General features: G+C 34.6%; 1 protein-coding gene across 1 annotated transcript in view; it reads left to right on the forward strand.

Annotated features, from left to right (window-relative positions):
• Positions 1 to 22,326, forward strand: part of LOC101894765 (uncharacterized) — a 244,614-nt gene extending 222,288 nt beyond the window's left edge. Inside the window, exon 2 of the mRNA XM_059125368.1 lies at positions 17,422 to 22,326. Within this exon, the coding sequence (XP_058981351.1) occupies positions 17,493 to 19,214 (1,722 nt within the window). The 5' untranslated portion in view covers positions 17,422 to 17,492 and the 3' untranslated portion in view covers positions 19,215 to 22,326. The remainder of the gene's footprint in view (positions 1 to 17,421) is intronic.
• Positions 22,327 to 22,447: the final 121 nt, after the last annotated feature.

Genomic DNA, 22,447 nt, shown 5'->3' on the forward strand with positions numbered 1-22,447 from the left:
TTCATATTTTTCCAATAATAACAGGGAAATCCTGCAGATTATGAAAGTAGAGTTAAAAATAGAAGACACGTGTATCGGCATTTTGAAAGTTTATATCAAGAAGTAATCTAAATAAATGGAGCAGATTCTTCCCTCAATCGTTAATTTTGACATTTTCGAAATAAAATTCCTTGCAACATGTTGATTTTAGATACATAGTGTCTTCGGCAATATTGTAGATAAAAACAAGAAAATTATTTTGGTCGAAATTTTTTTAACCTCAAGCAGGTCACCAAAGGGGTCTTTTTAATCCTTTTCACAAATGTTGTTAAAATATATTCTATATTCCTGTCATAAAATTCTACTTTAGACTATACGAAGACGTGGACCTGCATAAGTAATTTTGTCATGGGCTGAAATACGAAATTTGAAACAATTACGGCGAATAAGGTCCCTTAAATCATCAAAATATCGAATTTAGGGAGGTACAATTATTTGGTGGCTATTCCAAAACGTGGACCTGCAGAGACAATTTTTTTATCCCAAGCTGTAGCACCTATTAGGAACTTCAAATACGAAATTTCAAACAATTTCGGTGAATATTGTACCTAAAATCATCATAATGTTGGGGATATTGGGAGGTACCGTTACATGGGTGTTACAACAAAACGTGGATCTGCATACGAAATTTTTCGGCATAGGCTGTAGTACCCGTTACAAACGTCGAATACGAAATTTGAAACGGATCGGGTGAATAATGTCGTTTAAATCATCAAAATATCGAATATCGGGAGGTATCGTTACATGGGAGCTAGACGAAGACGTAGACCTGTATAGCCAATTTTCCATTATGAATTAATATGACGATATTTGAAATAATTCCGGTAAAAAATTTCGCTAAAATCATCAAAATGTCAAAATCGTATAGCCCCTTATATAGTGGCTATACGAAGACGTGGACATGCATTCGTAATATTTGTAACCATTATTTTTAACGGAGTTTATTTTTTCGAGTTCGACATTTCAAACAATTCGGGCGAATTAAGTCGCCAAAATCAAAAAAAAAAAAAAATACCGAATATCGTGAGGTGCCGTTACATGGGGCCTATACGAAGACGTGAACATGCATACCAAAATGTTAGCCTTCTATCTCAATTCATTCGAAAGATAGCGTGATTACAACAGACAGACGGGCAAGGCCATATCGACTTAGAATTGTACGCTGATCAGGAATATATATACTTTGTTGGGTCTGACATGAGTATTTCGAGAATTTAAAAATGGAATGACAAAGTTAATATTCCCTTCGTAGTGTGGTGGAGGGTATAAAAACAGACGACACATGTATCGGCACAAAGTAACCTAAATAGAGGGGACAAAAAAAAACAAAGTTTTTAATAACCAAAATTTGTGATATTTTTTAAGGGTACATATTGAATGTACAATTTTTTTTTTCAGGGACTCACAATAAAATGTATATTTTTACAAATTTCTTAGAATTTTTTGGAATAAATCCATCATACAGAATACATTCAACATATTTAATAGGTGTATTCCACAACATATGAAACACAGTTTCCTTTTAAACAACTTGTTTCTACAAAGTCTTGGTTACCTACATCTCTTGGGCGCCATTGCCTAAACGCAGAAGCGATTCTATAATATTTGCCATTGATAATCTCTTACTTTCTTCCCAAGATAGAAATAAGTAACAGATAAGCAGTTTCAAAATGTTTATTGAGATTGAGAATTTTATGTTTAGCTTGTATAGACTGTGGATGCGTATCCTTATGATCTTTGTATGTTTAAGGACTTTTGGGGGGCCGAAAAGTTATTAAATGTAATCAGATCAATTTTATTTACTATGATGTGTGCTTTCTCCCGGTAATGAAGTTGTGATTCCCTTACAATCTGCCGAAATTTGAAAGAAGAATTAAAATTTTATCAGTCAGTTTTGGCGGCAGATTTATTCCCCCAGCCTTGAGTTATGATTATTCAAACTGTTGACTATTTATGGGGGAAGTTCCGAAGCAGTTGGCCAATATTGACCAATTCGTATCTGACCTAAGACTGATAAAAATATTACAACGTGCCAGATTTGGACAATATCGACTACTTCCTATACTTTTTATAAGATATGTGCAAATTTTTGGAAAATGTGGAAATATGAGTGATATAGGGAACGGAAGTATTCGATTTTCGCACTTCATCTAATACAGATAAAAATATTGCAAATTTTTAAGGAAAAAATGCGAAATCATATATTTCGAAAAATAACATATTTATTACAGATTTCTTGTTAAGAGAAATATTTAGATAAAGCAAGTAGTAAAGAATCGCATCATCTTAACAACGGATCTTGTGTTGGCAAAAATGTTTGTATGCGTGAAAATTGAATTTTGTTTTTCAAAATCTTGAACCTTATGTGAGGGAGGTATCAGAATCTTTATAACAGATCTTGTGTTTATAGAAATATTGAGATGGGCCAAAGTCTGAATAGAATCGGGTGTTAATTTAGTGTTTTATGAGCTTAGTGGGTATTCAAAATTTTGACCCTTTGTGGGGAGTAATAATTATTCAAAATTTTGAGCGATGAAACCAATAGGGAAAAGTCAAATGTCGGGCGACTATATGATACCGTACACCACTATGCGTATTTAGTAAAGCTCTCGTAACAAAAGAATTTATTTGAAGTAGATCATACTACCTATCAAAATTTGGCTTTAAAGCAGTTATAGTTTGGTTTCAGAGGGAACTAATATATGAGAGTCATTTCCAATGCTGAATCGATTTTCACTAAATTTGACGGAGACATTTTAATTTTTTATACCAAATAACATTGCTATAGAGTGTTGATATCACTTCGAGAAGAATTATATTTAAAAAAAATATATCGGAACCGAGTTCCACAAAATTTAAACGTACGTCTCGAAATTCATTCCATTTGTGCTGATATTATCCATTATTTTCACAACAAAACCTGAAATCGGATAAAATATATATGAGAGCTATATCCAAATCTTTGCCGATCTTAATAAAATTGGCAGACACATTTCCGAGCCGTATAAGATATCTGGTACCAAATATCATTGTTGTCGAATGCATTTTACGAATGTGAGGGACTTGAACACCAAATCGGATGAAACATTTATATGGGAGTTATAGCTATATCGAAAGCGATTTCCTTCAAATTTGGTGTACTTGCTTCCAGACTGAATTCGATCGGATGTGCCAAAATTCAGGTCATTTGGTCTGATATTTGCCATTTGGTTGGCAAACAAATATTATTTGGAAAATTTCATCTCAATTGGACAAATAAAGTTCTCTACCCCTAAAATCCTTGGAAAATTGTATACCCTCCATCATGGTGTGTTTGTCATTCGGAAATGTTTCACATTTGGTATTTGAAGTTCGAAATGGGTACTACAGCCTATAACAGAAAATTGTCTGTGCAGGTCCACGTCTTCGTATGGCCCCCATATAACGGTATCTTCCGATATTCGGTATTGTGACGATTTTAGCGACATTATTCACCGGAATTGTTTAAAATTTGGCGTTTTAAGTTCGTAATGAATACTACAGCATAAGAGAGAAAATTGTCTGTGCATGTCCATGTCCTCGTATAGCCTCCATATAACGGTACCTCCCGATATTCGGTATTTTGATGATTTTAGCTACACTATTACCGATTTTTTTTTTAAGTTTCGCATTTGAATAATGTAATGGCTTATGACAAATATTACCTATGCAGGTCCTTGTCGTCATATAGACTCAAATAAAACAGCTATATTCGGTATTTATAAGATTTTAACAGAATTTTTAACGGATTTTATTGTTTTTGAGAATTGCCAAATTCGTTCCAAATGTTGGAGGGTATTTAAAGTTCGGCCCGGCCGAACTTACAGCTTTTTTACTTGTTTTTGATCAATTAGAAGAACATCATTGGAAAAAGAAAAGCTTCAGAATTTTGCATTGTATGTAAATTCTTCGAACCTTTTTGTTTCCATTTGAATATATGAATATCAAGAAGAATGTTTGTAAATTTGAGTAGGATTTATATTTTTTTAAAATTATTATATATATTTTATTTTCTAAAAATGTTCATTTTTTTTTTTTTTTTTTTTTTTTGAAAATTTTCCATATTCCTCAGCTGTGTGAACCAACCTTTTAAATTATCCAAATGAAGCCACACGATGTTATTAAAAAAAATGTTATTTTTTTAATTTTGAAATATTTATTTCAATTATTTTTTCTATATCGGATTTTGTTCTTTATGTTAGAGGATATATCCGGCTTTTCACATATAGATTTCTATACATATATATTTTTTTTAATTGCCCACAAAACACAATTCGAATTCGTTTTTATTCAATCCGCGTTAGTTTTGAACTCGTTGTTAACCGTTTGAGTTCAAAATGAGGACTTGTCAGTTCTTAACTGATTTTATGAACTTAACGCCTTGTTTTCTCGTTTTTAGTAGCACGTTCTTGTTGTTGTTGTTGTTTGGAGTCCCACTTATTTGTTGTTGCTTTGTTGTTATTGTAGTTGGCATAGATACCTCTTCCCCCCAAAAAATAAAATAGAAACATAACTTTTTTGCGATACTAAATTTTGGAATTCTAGGAATGGGGGGAGGTAGTAAGGATTGTCTTTAGGTCTATGCCACAATATTTGTTGCAATTGTATCCAACAACAACATACATTCCCCCCAAATCAAAACCAACAGAGAAAAACTATCGAACAACCTCCAAAATTTGTTTCCTTGTTTCGTGGATTTCGAAATTCGAAGACATGCCAACCAAAAAACAAAAAAAGACAAAATATTTTTTTGGCGATTTTCATAAGTTAATTTTTCCGGAACACATGCAACAGACACACGCACATATATAGTGTGTGTATGTGTGTGCCCACGGAAGAGTCGAAACAAACGAGCATTGAATTAACAAATTCCTGGTTTCCAGGGACACCACAATCACCAAACCGCGTCCTTTTGGTTATGTTCAAGCTCAGCGGAGAATCAAAAATACTATTCCGACAACAACGTCAACAACAACAACCACATCAATGCAAATCATTTTCATTGTGATGATTTGCCGCAAAAGAAAGTTTTGGTTTTTTTTTCATGTTGTTTTTTTTATTTTCTTGAGCCTTATTCCTATTCGAGTATGTGTGTGTGTCTGTGTGTCTACAAAGTTGCAGGCCCACAATAAAAAGGACGTGCAACAAATTGCACTAAACTTGTTAATGTTCATAGTGTTGTTAAGTTTATAACTTTATATATGTATATATAGGTAGAATCGTTCATTCGGGGTTCGTTCGGGGTTCAACTGCAATTGACAGCCATGCATGGTTGCTGCATGTGTGTGTGTGAGTATTAGGGGGCAGTGAAAACAATTAGGCCTATCAAAATTTACACAAAAGTTTAAAAATTGTACACAAATTTCCAAAAGCAGGCTAAAGTGAAAATACATAAAAAGGTGAAAATACAAATCCGTTTCAGGACATTTGGAGTCGATCTAGCGAGGTCCGTCCATTCGTCTGTCTGGCTGATTGGCGCGCACGATAACTCTCAAAGGGAGTATCCGATTTGGTCCAAACTGGGTACATCGTAATATTTTTTGTCAAACTTAGATCGAGTTCGGAGATAGGCAATATCGGTCCAGTCTTTCTATTACGTGCCCCACAAAAGGTCGAAATTTTCAAAAAATATATATTTTCTGCACAGAAAGAGAAACGATAATGCGATTTTGCTCCAATTTTGCAAATCCTAATTTTTGCGTCAGTGCTATGTCAAGTGCGAAAATGGACAATATCGTTCTACTCCATCAAGTATCTCCCCCACAAAGGGTTAAAATTTTGAATAATTACAACTCTCATAAAATGTGATGTAAGAGTCCGATTGTCTTCAAATTTCACACATCCCAATGTTTTTGTTAACCCAAGGTCTGGTGCTACGATGGACTACATCGGTTCATTCCTTCGGGTTTCCCTACCCCACAAGAGGTCGAATTTTTCAAAAAAATATATATTTTCTGCACAGGAAGAAAAACCATAATCCGATTTTGCTCCAACTTTGCAAATCCTAATATTTGTATTAGTGCTAGGTAAGATACGATAATAGACAATATCAGTCCACTCCATCAAGTAACTCCCCCACAAAGGGTCAACATTTTGAATAATTATAACTCTTACAAATTGTAATGTAAGAGTCCGATTGTCTTCAAATTTCACACATCCCAATATTTTTATCAACCCAAGGTCTAGTGATAAGATGGAATATATCGGTCCACTCCTTCTGGTACCTCCCCCACAAAAGTAGAAATTTTCAAAAACTATTCTTTGCACAGAAAGAGAAATGATTATCCGATTTTGCTCCAACTTTGCAAAGATTGGCGTCAGTGCTAGGTTATGTGCCAAAATAGACAATATCGATTCACTTTATTAAGCACCTCCACCACAAGTACCTCCCTCACAAATGGACGCATATCTGATTATTTTTATTAACACAGGATCTGTAATAAAAACTATAAAGATCGGACCATTCCTTCTGATACCTCCCACAAGAACTGTTGTGAAGATGGGATATATCGGTCTACTCCTTCTTGTACCTTCTCTACAAAGGCTAAACAATTTTGAATACCCATGAAGCTCATAAGAAACGAAATTAACATCTGATTCCATTACAGACTTGGTACATCTGAATATTTCCATCAACACTAGATCTGTTATAAAGATGGTAGTGAACGGGCCATTTCTTTTGCTACATGCCCCATAAAACGCTCAAAGAAACGAAATAAGCATCATCATCCCTTCAAATTTCACGCATACAAACATTTTTGCTAATACAACCCCTTCTGGTACCTCACCCACAAAGAGTCATAATTTTCAATACTTTTAGCTGTCATAACTTGCGAAACAAGTCAGCGATTCTTTACAACTTGCTATATCTAAATATATCTCTCTTAACCGGAAACCTGAGATGGCTATGGAATTTATGATTTCGCATGAAACTGGATATAAATGTTCTATTTTCCTGTAATTTTCTCTATACCCATATTTTTATCTGTATTAGATGAAGTATGAAAATGGAATATTTCGGTCCACTATATCTGTTACCTCACGAATATTACCACATTTTTCAAAAATTTGCACATATCTCATATAAAGTACAGGTAAAACCAACTAATACTTTTTAATTTGTTTCACCAAATTTCAAGATTTTAGCTGTATCCGTTCACAAAATACCCAAAGGTACAAAATTTAGTATTTTTTAGTACACTTCTAGTTCGAATTTCCAAAAACCCAGCCTCATCATGCCAAATTTCCAAATTCTAGCTTCAGCCGTTTTATCTGGGCGTTGAAGAATCAATTGGTCAATCACTCATGTTGTACTATTATATATGTATAACGGTACTTAATCCTATATTGTGTTTACTTAATATATCCTTAATAAGTAACAATAACAAAAAACTACAGAAGAATTTGATTTTCTTCTAAGTCTACAGATGATCGATATTGCGGAAGTTCACACTAAATGATATTTACTAATAGGGTAGATCACATTAAATCATACATCGCTTAACAACACTGTAGTGTGAGGCAAGGTAAATTTACAATGTTACACCCATGGAAGAAGAATACAGGTAGTCTCATCGATACTGCTGCTGGGACAATGAACTGTCAAACTAATTTTGGAATTGAAAATGTTGAATGAAAAATTATTTAAATTTGTAAAAATTGTTGAAAAACGAATGACGTAGTATAAGAAAACATATAAAAATCTATTAACATTTGAAAAAACATTTAAATTTGTTTGACATATCAATGATCCCAAGCGTTGATACATCTACCTGTATTCTTCTGCCATGGTTACACACATGGTAGAAGAGCATCGACACAGCTGCCGGGACAATGAACTGTCAAACTAATTATAAAATTGAAACTTTTGGATTAAAAATTATTCAAATTTTTAAAAAAAATTGAAAAATGCATATCATAACAACCTCCGATTAGTGTCGTATAATAAAGCTTATAAAAATCTACAGATTTTTGAAAAATGCATATCATAACAACCTCCGATTAGTGTCGTATGATAAAGCTTATAAAAATTTTTGAAAAAAAAAACATATTGGCATTCCAATGTTCCTAAGCGTTGATGCATCTACCTGTATTCTTCTGTTTATGTTTATACCGTAAAGCCAAATGCTGCCTTCTTTTGTAATTTTCTTAAGTAATTTGTACTTGGACAATTTGCTCGCACTTGCGAATATTGCAAAAAGTTATCGAAAGAATTTGGTCCATATGTAGTGAGATTTTCCGTTAAAAGTATCATTCAACTACAAAAATTGTTTATGTAAAAAGTGAATTTAAAATTAACAATATTATTTCTATAGGTTGGACTTAGCGACTACTCAATTTTCGTCTTTAAATTGCCAATTTCGAAAATAGTCATTACTTCCATTGTTTAGCAATGCTGGTTTCAATCCTTCCACGTTCGATATTTAATATAATAAAAAAAAAACAAATTATAAAAATGGTTCTTCTAGCTTGAATTTGGGAGGGTGAGGGGAGTAATTATTAGGCCATAAAAACTATGCACGAAAGAAATTCCTCTCCGCCTCGCTCCCCCTTTTTCCACTTTTTCTCCCCTGACGATGACTGGCGATGGATTCATTTTGTATTGAACATTTATTTGTTTTTGGCGCATATTTTAAATTAGTTTGGCTTTACCATATTTTTTGTCATATTTATTGTGTTCAGTGTATTTATGCCAGTCATAATTGGTTGCTACCAATTATCCAAGTGAAAATATTCACAATTTGTCAGTTTGTTTTTCTTTTGGGTTGATTTGCATATTTATGTGAAAATAATTTTTGTGTACAAATTAAAATATTTGAATGTTTGAAATTTTATTAGAGGTGTTCCACCAAGACCATCTTAGGGCACTTACATTTTGTATAAGTATGCGAACTTCAAAATATATCCAATATATCTAAAAAAATAATTTACAAAGAAAATTATGCTAGAATCAAGAATCCTTTCAAAACTCTCAAATATTGAAAAAAAAATGTTGACATATAATTACACGGATTTACCCATTTAATTGTAGCATGGCTATACTAAAAATTTCCAATTCCAAATATAAACATCCAATAAATTAGTTTAATTTTTTGATATAAGTTGGTACTCTGCCTCTCTCTTTCTCTCTCTGTCCATCTGATTGTTGTTGTTATCGCAATGTGTTATTATTTGACTTGAGACCCATTTATTTATGAACGATTTGTTGATTATTTGAAATCACCTTTGAGAATTGGCCGTGTTTTTTGTACCTTGGATTCGGGTTTGAAATGTCACATTTGGTAAACAAATGCTTTTATTTTTAGTGTTTCACAAACACTAGTTCCTGGAATATGAATGATGATTTATAGAGGTAGCATCCGAAGAGATATGGAGGTTACGGTCTATCACATTTATAGATAGTCCAAGAATGGTCAAAAGTTAAAAGCTGGGGGATGGGTATCATCGGAAAGGATACATACATACAAGTATTATTAATAGACGGACTTTTTAAGAGTTTTTTTAAAAGGAGTATCAATTAGGACACCAGTAGCGGATGTTTTAACAATATTTTTAAATGTATTTTTTTTTAATTTTTTTTTAAGAAATATGAAGCCTCCGAAGTGAAGGTGATAATTCATAAACCGCTTTTTGACTGGCTTAAGTCATCAGCTGGCTTCTTTGGAAAAGAACAAAAGAGCTTAGGGCCAAAATCGAACTAAGTCAACCTAGAACTTCCTTGTTCCTATACGAAGAAGCCAGTCAAAAAAGCGGTTTATGTATTCCCACCTTTAGATATTTCCTCTACTGGCAACCTATTTGCCCAACAAAAATTTGCAAACTCTCAGTAAAGAAATTTTCTCTCGGAGCTTCCAGTACCAATTTGCAACAATTTTTACAAATTTTAAAGTAACCAGACACACCTAATCACTTGCAACTCTTCTTCTTTCTTTTTGAGTATCCGTTGATTTGTTCGGCAATTCGAAAACCATTTTATTTTGGAATCCGCGTGTGTTTTTTTTTTAAGGACAAAGTTGAAAAATCGGAAATTCTTCCCTGTTTGGCTAATTTTCTTTTTTATACCCTCAGCCATATTGCTAGAGAGGGTATATATCATTTAAAACGGGCAAAACGTGCCTCATAGAAATAGTTTTTGAGATCCTAGGTCTCTTTGGTCCAAATCCGTTTCAGGACATTTGAAATCGATCTAGGGATGACCTCCGTCCGCCTGTCTGTCTGGCAAGCTGGTGCGCACGATAACTCTCGAAGGAAGTATCCGATTTCATCCAAACTTGCTACATCGTAATATTGTTGTCAAACATAAATCGAGTTCGGGGATGGGCAATATTGGTCCCCCTACTTCTGGTACCTCCCTCACAAAATTTCAACATTTTTAAAGAAAATAATTCACTGCACAGAAAGGGAAAGGATAATCCGATTTTGCTCCAACTTTGCAAATCCTAATATTTACAACAGTTCTAGGTAAAGTGAGAAAATTAACAATATCGGTCCACTCTATCAAGTACCGCCCCCACAAAGGGTCAAAATTTTAAATAATTATAACTCTTATAAAAAGTGATGTAAGAGTCCGATTGCCTTTAAGTTACACACAATACAATATTTTTATTAACCCATAGTCTGGTGGGAAGATGGTATATGTCGGTCTACTCCTTCTGGTACCTCCCCCACAAAGGGTCAAAATTTTGAAAAACAAAAACGATTATAACATTCGAAATAAGCTACCGGTTCTCTTCATATTTCACACATCCCATTATTTCTACTAAAAAAGATCTGCTGTGCAGATGGGATATACCGGATCACTCCTTCTGGTACCTCCCCCACAAAATATCTACATTTTGAATATCCATGGAGTTCATAAAACGCGAAATTAACATCCGATTCCATTCAGACTTGGCACATCTCAATATTTCCGTCAGCACAAGATCTGTTATAAAAGGGTAACATTTTGAATAACCAAAACGATCATAAAATCCGAAATAAGCATCCGGTTCTCATCATATTTCACAAATCTCATTATTTCTACTAACACAAAATATGCTGTGAAGATGGGATATATCGGTTCACTCTATCTGTTACCTCCCCCACAAAGAGTCAAAATTTTGAGTACCCATAAAGCTCATAAAACGCGAAATTAACATCCCATTCCATTCAGATTTGGTACATCTCAACGTATCCATCAACACAAGTTCTGTTATAAAGATGGTAGAGATCCATCTGGTACCTCCCCCACAAAAGGTTAACATTTTGAATAACAAAAACAATTATAAAATCCGAACGAAAACGTGCTGTGAAGATGGGATATATCGGTTCACTCCTTCGGGTATCTGCCCCACAAAGGGTCAAGGTTTTGAATAACCAAAATTATCCTAAAATCCGAAATAAGCATCCGGTTGTCATCATTTTTCACAAATCTCATTATTTCTCCTAACACAAAACGTGCTGTGAAGATGGGATATATCGGTTCACTCCTTCTGGTACCTCCCCCACAAAGGATCAACATTTTGAATATCAATGAAGCTCCTAAAAAGCGAAATTAACATCCGATTCCATTCAGACTTAGCAAATCTCAATATTTTTATCAACACAAGATCGCAACCATTTCTTCTGGTTCCTCCCCCACAGTGTCAAAATTTTGAATAACCAAAACGATCATAAAATCAGAAATAAGCATCCGGTTCTCTTCATATTTCACACATGCTCCTATTATTACTAACACAAGATCTGCTGTGAAAATGGGATATATCGCCCCACAGTAGGTTCAATATTGTGAAAAACAAAACGCGAAATAAGCATCCAACTCTCTTCAAATTTCACACATCCATATATTTTTGCTTCTGGTACCTTACCCACAAAGAGTCACAATTTTCAATATTTTTATCTGTCATAACTTTCAAAACAAGTCGGTGATTCTTTCCAACTTGTTATATCTAAATATTTCTCTTAACCACAAATCTGATATGAATATGTAATTAATCGGAATTTATGATTTCGCATAAAATTGGATATAAATGTTCGATTTTCTTCAAAATTTTCAAATACCAATATTTTAATCTGTATTAGATGAAGTAAAAAAAATGTTTAACGTCGTTCCGCTATATCTGTCACCTCTCGCATATTTCCACATTTTCTAAAATTTTGGACATAGCTCGTATAAAGTATAGGAATTAGACGATAATAGTCCAAATCTGGCACGTTGTAATATTTCTATCAGTTTAAGGTCAGATACGAATTGGCCAATATTGAACCTCCCCCAAAACGGGTCAACGTCGTGAATAATCATAACTCAAGGCTGGGGGTATACATCTCTGGGCAAAACCGAAGGATACTATTTTACTTGTTATTTTACCACTAAAAACATGTACTGTACAAAATATTACATCACTTCAACGATATATTATCCACATTGGCCTTCCCCTTAACGGTTCAAAATTTAAATAATTGAGAAAGTTTATTCCTTTTACGATTTTATGATTGTGTTTTGTTCCTCACATGAATTAATGAACTATTGTCCACAGTAAATATATGTTTGTGTGCATACATACAGACACACTCTTAAAACTGATGCAATGTCCCCACAGAATTCCAATAACGTCTTGTCTTAAACATTAAGGTGATTCACACGGTAATCAAACATAAAAAACACAAAGAAAAAAGTTTGTTAAACTCTTTCAAGAAATTGGAAAATATTTCCTTCAACACCAATCACCACCAAGTCGAGTGGAATTTTCATAAAAACGATTCTTGGGAAAAGATTAAACACCTTTAATGGTATTATTCGGTCAGAACTCTTTTGCCATTATTAATTATTATACCTATGTCTGGGCACATTATCGTTAAACATGTAAAGTATATTACAAAAGCAACAACAATAAGTAAAAATGAAATATAAGACGCCGGTTGATTTTCACTTATCAGTTTGAAAAGCAAAAAAATGCATGCATCTTCTTATTGTTGTTGTTTTTGTTGCTGTTGTTATTGCAGAATATTATTTATATTATGGAATTATGGAATTATTATATTATATAGTGTGTAACAAAAACACAAACAAACATACGCTGCACTGCATCCATAGGTACAGCTTGCCGTGCACAAGCAAAGAAACAACAACAAAAAAGAGGATCAAAGTACGTGATAATACTGATCGATCGAATCGAACTGAGGAGCAATGGGCCAGCCGAAACAGAGATTATCAAAAATGCCATACCGTATTATTTTGTACTGTAGGCTTTTTTGTATTTGCACAGTGGGCGCAAGGAAATGCGGTTTGTGGTGTATTGTAGGCCAAGATCCATCCTTGATTGGAATGTCTACGCAAATTGAAACTAAACAAGATCACAGAGAAAAAAATACGAGACAATGAAATGTCAGAATGCTTGGTGACACAATTAATTAAGGATTTATTCTTTTTATGGTTTTGGTATTTTTACGCCGTTTATAAAGTTCTGCTGCTAAAACTAAAAACGTTCCAATTATCACAGGTGATCATTATAATGTGTTTAGATACAACATTTTATTCCGTTTAACTCACATCATCAAGATTTATTGATTAAAGACACTATCCATGGTAGATAAATACAGGTAGACGCATCGCACAGGTGATGGGGCAATGAACTGTCAAGCCAAATTTTTGAAAAACGATCATTATAATAACCTCCGAATGACATCGTATAAGAAAACATATAAGAATCTACTTAAATTTGAAAAGACATTTAACATTTGTTGACATATCAATATTCCCAAGCTTTGTTGCATCAACCTGCATTCTTCTACCATGGCATTTATGTACTTTTTCGATCACAGCGAGCCCTATTTTCAATTTACTTTAATAAAAAGTGTTGTTTGTTTGTTGTGTGTATGGTAGAATAAAGAAGGTAAAGTCATGCAAACATATGTTTACATTTTTTTCAACATCTCATATATGTTTATAAATCCATTGTAAGTACACAAATCAGAGATGAAAAACCTAGTTTTTATGCAGTGAAATTTGACAAGATAAATTACAAAAAAATTCAGAAATGGGAATACTTATTTGAAATGACTTGACCTTCTTAATTTTACTATGTCATCATGTAATTTTACGAAGTCATCCATAAAGTATTAAAACTTAAAGTATTAAAGTAATAATTAATTAAATTAAAACCAACGGAAATAAAAAAACATATGCAAGTGTGTGATAGCAAGAATTATGAGTCATATGTAAAATGAAAATTTTGCCACACACACACGGAAGTACACATGTATAATAAAAGTAATGTAAAACCCTTATCATCTGATAGCAGCTTTAGGCTTATATTTTTAGATTATATAGGTTATATTCATTGTACAATAAAACAAGGTAACCTCATTTATAATAATAAATTAGTGTAAATATCTTGCCAGCTGTACGTCCATATTTAAGGAAAAACTACAAAATAAATGAAGGAACATCAATAAAATGAAATTGTAATCGTGTGATGGCATGACATTTATTACCATTGTAATTGTACCATGTTGTGATCTCCGTACTTGTCTTAGCATGAAGAATATAATAATTGTATTCAAAATTCTACCATTACATAATCAAGTCTCACTTGTGGGACTAATATGTTAGTTTTATGTTTTAAAGCCTCAAAAATGATAAAATATTTGGTCGTATATAAATGTCAATGTTTCTACGTCCATATTTAAGGAACAACTACAGTGAAGGGGCATGAAATAAAAAATTAACCTATGAAAATTAGTTTTAATTTCTTGCCAGCTGTACGCACATATTTAAGGAAGAACTACAAAATAAAAATTTGACAATGAAGGGACATCAAATAATGAAATTGTAATCGTATGATTGCATGAAATTACCTTTGCAATTGCACCATTGGCACGATATTTTCAACTGTACTATCATACAGCAGCAAATTAATACAATTAATCAAAATTGAACCCCTTCATAATCAAGTCCCACTTGTGGGACTAATATTTTAGTTTTCTGTTTTACAGGAGTGAAAATAACAAAATATTTGTATCGGATATAAATGTCAATTTCTACGTCCGCATTTAAGGAATAACTACATTGAAGTGATACCAATAAAAAAAAAAAAATAATCCGTGATTGCATGTGATTACCCTTTTAATTGTATCGTGGAGACATGATAGAATTCGAATATTGAACTAGTAGTGACGATTAATATATTTATACACAGGGTGAGATGAAAAAACTGCAACCAACTTCAGACTGCTGTCATTTCTAGGCGACTGGTCCGACAGCGGTTAAGATTATTCCTGTGACACCTCATTCTATTGCTTACAAGCGTACAAAAGCATTGTGGTGAGAATTTTCCAGAAAAAAGTTATTAATTCGTGATGGAATTCAAGCGTGATAGTGTAATTTCTTTATATTTGGCTAGAAAACCTCAAGTGGCTATCGTTAGAGCAATCCAGCATTTAAATGTGTCTTTAGTGTCACGTACCATCGCTCGTTACCGTGATACTGGTAGCGTAGCCCGACGTCAAGGAAGTGGACATAAGAAAACAGCAACATCAGCAGAAATGGTTCGAAAAATAAAGAAGCGACTTGATCGAAATCCGCGAAACCCCGGTGGAAAAATTGCTCGTGAGCTGAACATATCGCAATATTCCATTCGGCAAATATTGAAAAATGAGTTCGGAGTGAAGCCATTGAAATTCCAAAAAGTGCAAGAACTTACACCGCAACAGAAAGAAAATAGACTCAAAAGAGTTAAAGAGTTGTTTCGCTTGACCGAAAGTGGTAAACTGCCGAATTTGGTTTTCTCCGATGAGAAAACATTCTTTGTTCAGCAGTTTGTAAACAAACAAAATGATCTTGTTTACTTGCCAAAGAGGTCAGCTGAAAATGTGCATCTTCGGTTGGCCACCAGAACTTAAGTGCCGGCCATGGTGAGGGTGTGGGCCGGCATAACAACCGATGGTCGCTCTCCGCTCGTATTAATCGACCGTGGCATCAGAATAAATGCCGAATATTATCCCGAAAATATTCTGGAGGGTGTATTAAAGCCTTGGGCACGCAAACATTTTGGCCGCAGACCTTGGACATTCCAACAGGACTCGCACTCAACACACGCCACACAAGAATGGTTACAAAATGAGGTTCCTCCCTTCATTTCCAGCGCACAATGGCCACCTAAAGCTCCGGATATCAATCCGTTGGACTATTGTGTGTGGAATATTTTGGAAAGAAAGGTTGGCACTATAAAATACCAAAGTGTCGATCACCTCAAGAAAGCGCTTTGCCGCAGAGCAACATTCGGTCAGCGTGTGACGGTTTCATTGGCCGTTTGAAGACCATAATTCGTGCCAAAGTTGACCAATTCGAAAAAATCTAAACTTATTATAAAATTTGATGCTATTTTCGACATTTTTTGCTTTCATTCAATAAAATTTAAAAATTATAGATTTTGACTTTGTTGCAGTTTTTTTATCTCACCATATAGCGGTCAAGAATTTATTTAGAATAAAGGTTAGAATACATAAAACGCTTCTTTGTCTGGGTTAAGTCAACGGCTTTGGAAAAGAACAAAAGAGCGTAGGGCCAAAATCGAACTAAGTCTACCTAAAACTCCTTTTTTCCTCTACGACAAAGCCAACTGATGACTTAAGCCATTCAAAAAAGCGTTTTTTGTATTCTAATCTTAAAGCTTGGATTACACGGCATGTGTAAAACGTAGGACCAAAATCGAACTAAGTCAACCTAAAACTTTGTTTCTCTACGATGAAGACAATTGATGACCTAAGCCTGTCAAAAAAGCGTTTTATGTATTCTCATCTTAAAGCTGGGTTTACACGGGATGTGTAAAACGCGTAATTTAGCTGTCAATGCAAAAAACTTGTTAAAATAGTCCTTCTACGATTTCATTTCAACTACTGTACCCGGATTACGGTCCATCAAATTGCAATACGACCAGAGTATGGACACGATTTTTAAATGCAACACATTTAAAGAGCAAATAATAGAAGCATTAATAACACCACCACCACCACCAACAACAACAGCAACACCAAAAACGATAATAAATTTGAAATGAAATCGAAAACGAAGACTCATCCCGATCTGGATTGACAACCAGAAAGAAGACGTGCACAGATAGCGAGTAAAGTCAATATTGCACGTTTACTTCTGATGATTTGAGGACTGAGCGCACCGAACGATGATAATATTTTTCACTTTGCAGCAACGGAGATCAATCGAACGCGAACCGTACTAAAGATCTGACGAAACGAACGAGCGCGAGTGATAATACGGACTTGGTGTAAATCGAGATTAATTGAAACCAACGTTTTTTTTACAAAGAATCGAAAACAGAACTATTGCGAATTAAATTTTACTACGAGAAACGAATATTGAAAAATAAGGTCCATAGAAAAACAATAACAATTTAAAATATTAACAGAATTTAAACAAAAAAAATCGGAAGCGCTTAAACATGACCCAAGACTTTCAATCGAAACAGGACTATGCCCGACAACTACGTTATGCGCGATCAAAATTCCGACGCATTAATTCATTGGATTTAATACCCGAAGATCCGAGTCAAGAGGAATCCAACGATGACGAGGACAGTGTGGCCATACAGTCGCCTACACTTTTAAGTCGCTCGAATACCGGCATCAACCAAAAACTTTTACCCAAGCAACAAGAGCAACAACAAAACCAGGCACAACATGCCGCCACCAGTCCACAAACCTTGATGGGACGTTTCCAAAAATTCTTATGGTTCTGGCCAAATCTTCTTGTGAATATAGTCCTTATATTGTTACGTTATCTACTCTACATCCCCTTGTCCATAGCTGCTCCCAGTTTTTGGCTATCCGCCTTGTTATGGGTATTTTGGAAAATCATAAGAATACCAGTGGAATTTTTCAAATGGGTTTGGAATCTGGATAACGGAGGCAATGCAGCCCAAGGAACGGGCGGCATGCAACAGGGCACGGGAGTACCCAAACGTACCGTACTCATTAGCTGTGGCAGTACCATACAAACTCTGCATTTGGCCAGAAATTTATATTCTTCATCGGGCGCCAGAGTTGTGGTCTTTGAATTTGAAGGACACTTTGGTTTGGCCCGCTTTTCGGCAGCCGTTGATAAATTTTACACCGTACCCAAGCCCACGCCACAAAATGTCGACAGCTACATTACGGCCTTGTGTCACATTGTACGCAAAGAAAAGCCTTCAGTTTATATACCCGTGTGTGCCACAAGTCCGGCATATTATGATTCAGTGGCCAAGCCCCATTTGGAGTTATTGGGCTGTGCCACATTTATGACCGGGGTACAGGAAACCCTCATACTGGACGATTGTTTGCAGTTCTATCAGAGATGTGCCTCACAAAATATAGCTGTGCCACCCTATGTTGCCCTATCGGCGGCCCATGAACTTTGGGAGCTATACGAGGAGGGTTTCATCAGTCAATTTCGCCATATCCTGTTGGCTGTGGGCATGCAAGGTGTTTTGGAGAGATTCAAGTATATGCTGCCTCGCCAGTGGCGTGATCTGCGTTTTACCCATGAAATCAATGAACGCCAAAAATGGTTGGTTGTGCGCGATGTACCCGGTGAACATTTTGTCACCTGCACCACCATTAAATCCAGCCAAGTGGCGGCCAATGTTAGCTGTCGCGTGGACAGTGATACCAAAAATCTAATACCAGCCACTGCCACAGATGCCGAACTCATAGATTCGTGGCTGAAGACATTCTTTGGCAAAGTTCGTTTTCAACGACCCATCAACTGTCACATCAGTTTGCGCCTCATCAAATGCCAATCTACCGGGCAATTTTTACCCCTGGGCATACGTTTGGGTGTCTCGCTGCCGTACATATGCCACAATCGATCACATGCCCAAATCTTGTGTCGCACCATGAAATGTGTCCATATGAGACCATTAAATTTCAGCACAGCACCGGAAGAAGATGAAAGTACGACAGCTTCCGCTTCCTCGCTGGCATATTTCGGCGCCCAATGGTCTTCGGAATCGGTGGCGTTGGACAAACGTGAAGCACTGTTTGCCTACTGGGATCCCTTGCCCTATTGTGCCTATTATCATTTTCAATTGCCATTGGAATCGGTTAAGAGCTTTCTCCAGAGACGTCGTAAGACAACACCCAAAGTTGTAACACCTGGCCATCTCTCAACGTCGTTACATTGAGGACAAGCGTTGTGGTTTTTTTAATTAGAAGAAGAAGAACCAAATGGTCTTTTTTTGGAAATAATGTAACGTAAGATTATGATCATGATGATGCTTGTTTACTCGCTCAAAGTAGGTAGTGTAAATAGGGTTTGGTTGTGGTGTCTCCCTCTCCGTGTTTTTCCACTACCAAATTGGTTAATGAAAAGAAATATTTTTTTGAGTTATGTCATGTTCAGACGAAGATTATACATATTTATGTTATGACTTGTCAAAAACGCTCTGAGACAAAAAAAGCGGGAAGGGAAGCTCAAAGTGGCTTAGCATGTCTCAAGAATTCACACGGCCACAAGATGTAGCCGTGGTAAAATTAAGGAAGTAAAATCAGTTCAGATAAGACTTTCCATCCCTGCATTTTCTATAACGTACCTTGTCAAAATTGATTGAATAAACAACAGGTTCTCATGTCTGATTTCTGTGTATACAATGGATTTATAAATGTAAAGTTTGACAATGAGAAAAATTATAAACATATGATTGCATGACTTTACCTTCTTAATTCTACCATGGATGTAGTTTTTTCTTTCTATATATTTATTAAATATTTTTATAGATTGGTACTTAGTCCAATATAGATCACAATTAATTTGACATAAAGCATATGAAAACATATGTCAAATAGGTAAATAAATTATAACGGTAAATGGATCTAGTGTAAACGTCTGGAGTTTCACAAACAAAATCGTTGAAATTCAAATGTCAATCAATTGAAAATATCAATTTATTTTGACAATTGAAATTATCAATTTATTTTGACAATCGAAATGATGTGGTTTATGAAATTATAGCCTGTAAGCATGTTTACATGTAATAAGTCCAGCGTATTTTAATTGTCAATTTTATTGCATATACGTCACATGTCAAATCTAGTGGATTCTTTGACGTTTAAATTTATTGGATTTACAATATGCCAAGAGCGTTTATTACAAATAAACAACGTGTATACATAAACACGTGTTTTCTATAACCAATGTGTCATGTGATAAATGTCATATATTTGATGAAAAATGTGTTTTAAAAATTGAGATGTTTTAAAATTAGTTGCACAAATATAAATTATGCCAGAAAGAAAAGAAGAAGAGTTGCAAGCATTGCAGAAGAATACAGGTAGATGCACCAACGCTTGGGAACATTGATATGTCAAACTTTAAGAAAAAATGTTTTTCAAAAATAAATAGATTTTTATAAGTTTACTAATACGACATTGATCGAAGGTTGTTATGGTATGCATTTTTCAACCACTTTTACCAATTTGAATAATTTTTTATTCAAAGTTTTCGATTTCAAAATTTGTTTGACAGTTCATCTTCTGTCATGGTTGCAAGTAATTGCAAGAGATTTTTGTTCGCCAACTTTCAAAATGTCTCTGCAGATATTTTCGATTAACAGATAACTTCCAGTAACAATTTTCAATAATTGTTAAAAATTGCAAGGAACCCAGACACACACTTATTATTTACAATTTCCATTTAATTTATTTAATTGAATTTTCCGTCTCTGGAAACCAACAGATTATTTTTTTAATTATTGTTTCATTTTCCTTGTCAATAATTTGAATTACCTACATTCTGACACCAAAATTGCGCTTACTTCCCTAGCGAGTTTCTTAGAAATACATAAAGCTCTTGTTTGGCTGGCTTAAGTCATCGACTGGCTTCTTCGTAGAGGAACAAAGGAGTTTTAGTTTGACTTAGTTCGATTTTGACCATAGGCTCCTTTGTTCATTTCCAAAGAAGCCAGCCATTTAAGCGCTTTATATATTCCCACCATTAAGGTGTGGATACATAAGCAGCTTGGCATCTCGGTAAACGACGGCAGTACTTGAGTGCGCCTGTGGCATCCCTTTATTCTATGTCACTATGTTTTGACCATGGTAGAATTACGAAGGTAAAGACATGTAATCATATGTTTACATTTTTTTTTTTTTTTCAAAATTATTCTAATGTATGTTTTTTATTCAGTGAAATTTGACAAGCCTTATTTGAAATGACTTTACTTCCTTAATTTTTCCATGTTTTTAACTTTGCCATGTCGATTATTTAAACGACGAACATACCGACACCAAAATTGCACACTTTACAAGATCTTTGCAACATAGCATTACTTTCCCTGGCGAGTTTCTTCTTTCTCACTATTGCTCTATTCCAGAACCTGCAAGAATCTACTAATTTTAGATATTTTTTAAAATCATAAAGGAAAAATCGGTTATCGTAGCAAAAAGTTTTACAATCTTGATGTCCTGGAACAGACCCTATTTTTTGACCTAATCGCCTCTAAAAAGGCCAAAAATGCTGGTTTAATTTTATAATATTAGATAACTGCAGGGTGAATTTCGGGCATATTCGCAGTAGATCGGAATGTTTCAGACATTTGGAAGTGCTAATAATATCCTTTAGAAATACAAACTTTCCATCTCTGGTCAGTGTAAGCAATTACCATTTTTAGTAAATAAAAAGATATTTCTCAATATTTTCTCGTGAAAGGGCCTTGGCACGAGCCAACGAGTGGTCTGGGGTTTGATTTGGATGGTAATTCTTTTTTGCACCAGACTTGTTAAAGTTAAATAATAAGCATCCATAATTCTCAGACTTTAAAACTTTCCATCCCCGACCATCATCATGAGTGATGAGAAATAACAGTAATTTGAAAAGAGTGCTTCAAAAGGAAAATCCAATTTAAGTGGGAGACAAAGATCAATGGAGTGGGCGAGAGAGAGACACCAACTACAAAGATAATACGCGAGAATGACACGCACAGTGAGAGAGAATTATACAGACTGATATTTGTTTTGATTGTTTTTGCATTTTGTTGTTGCCAATATGGTCGGTCGTTGTGACATTACAGAAAACTACTTGTAAGCAAACAAACAGCCCTCGTCCTCCGCGCCGCAATAACAATATACATACATTTGTGTGTGTGTGGGTGGGTGGGTGTATGTAATGTATGTAGGTGATGATTAAGTGATTAAACGATTATTTTTTTTTGATTAAGTTACACTATTGTTAAGTTAGTTTTAAGTTAATATTATCTATTTTATTTACGCACCAAATAAATCTGTTCATTTTAAAAAATACTCCTTTGTTTTTTCTCTGTATTTTATTTAAACTTTCTCTTAACTTGATTAAACATATTTTTTTAATTAAAAAAGAAATGTTTACACTTCTATGCAAACGCCAGGACAACTTGGTTACAAC

Source organism: Musca domestica, unplaced genomic scaffold, assembly GCF_030504385.1.
Source record: "Musca domestica strain aabys unplaced genomic scaffold, Musca_domestica.polishedcontigs.V.1.1 33, whole genome shotgun sequence".
NCBI lineage: Eukaryota > Metazoa > Arthropoda > Insecta > Diptera > Muscidae > Musca > Musca domestica.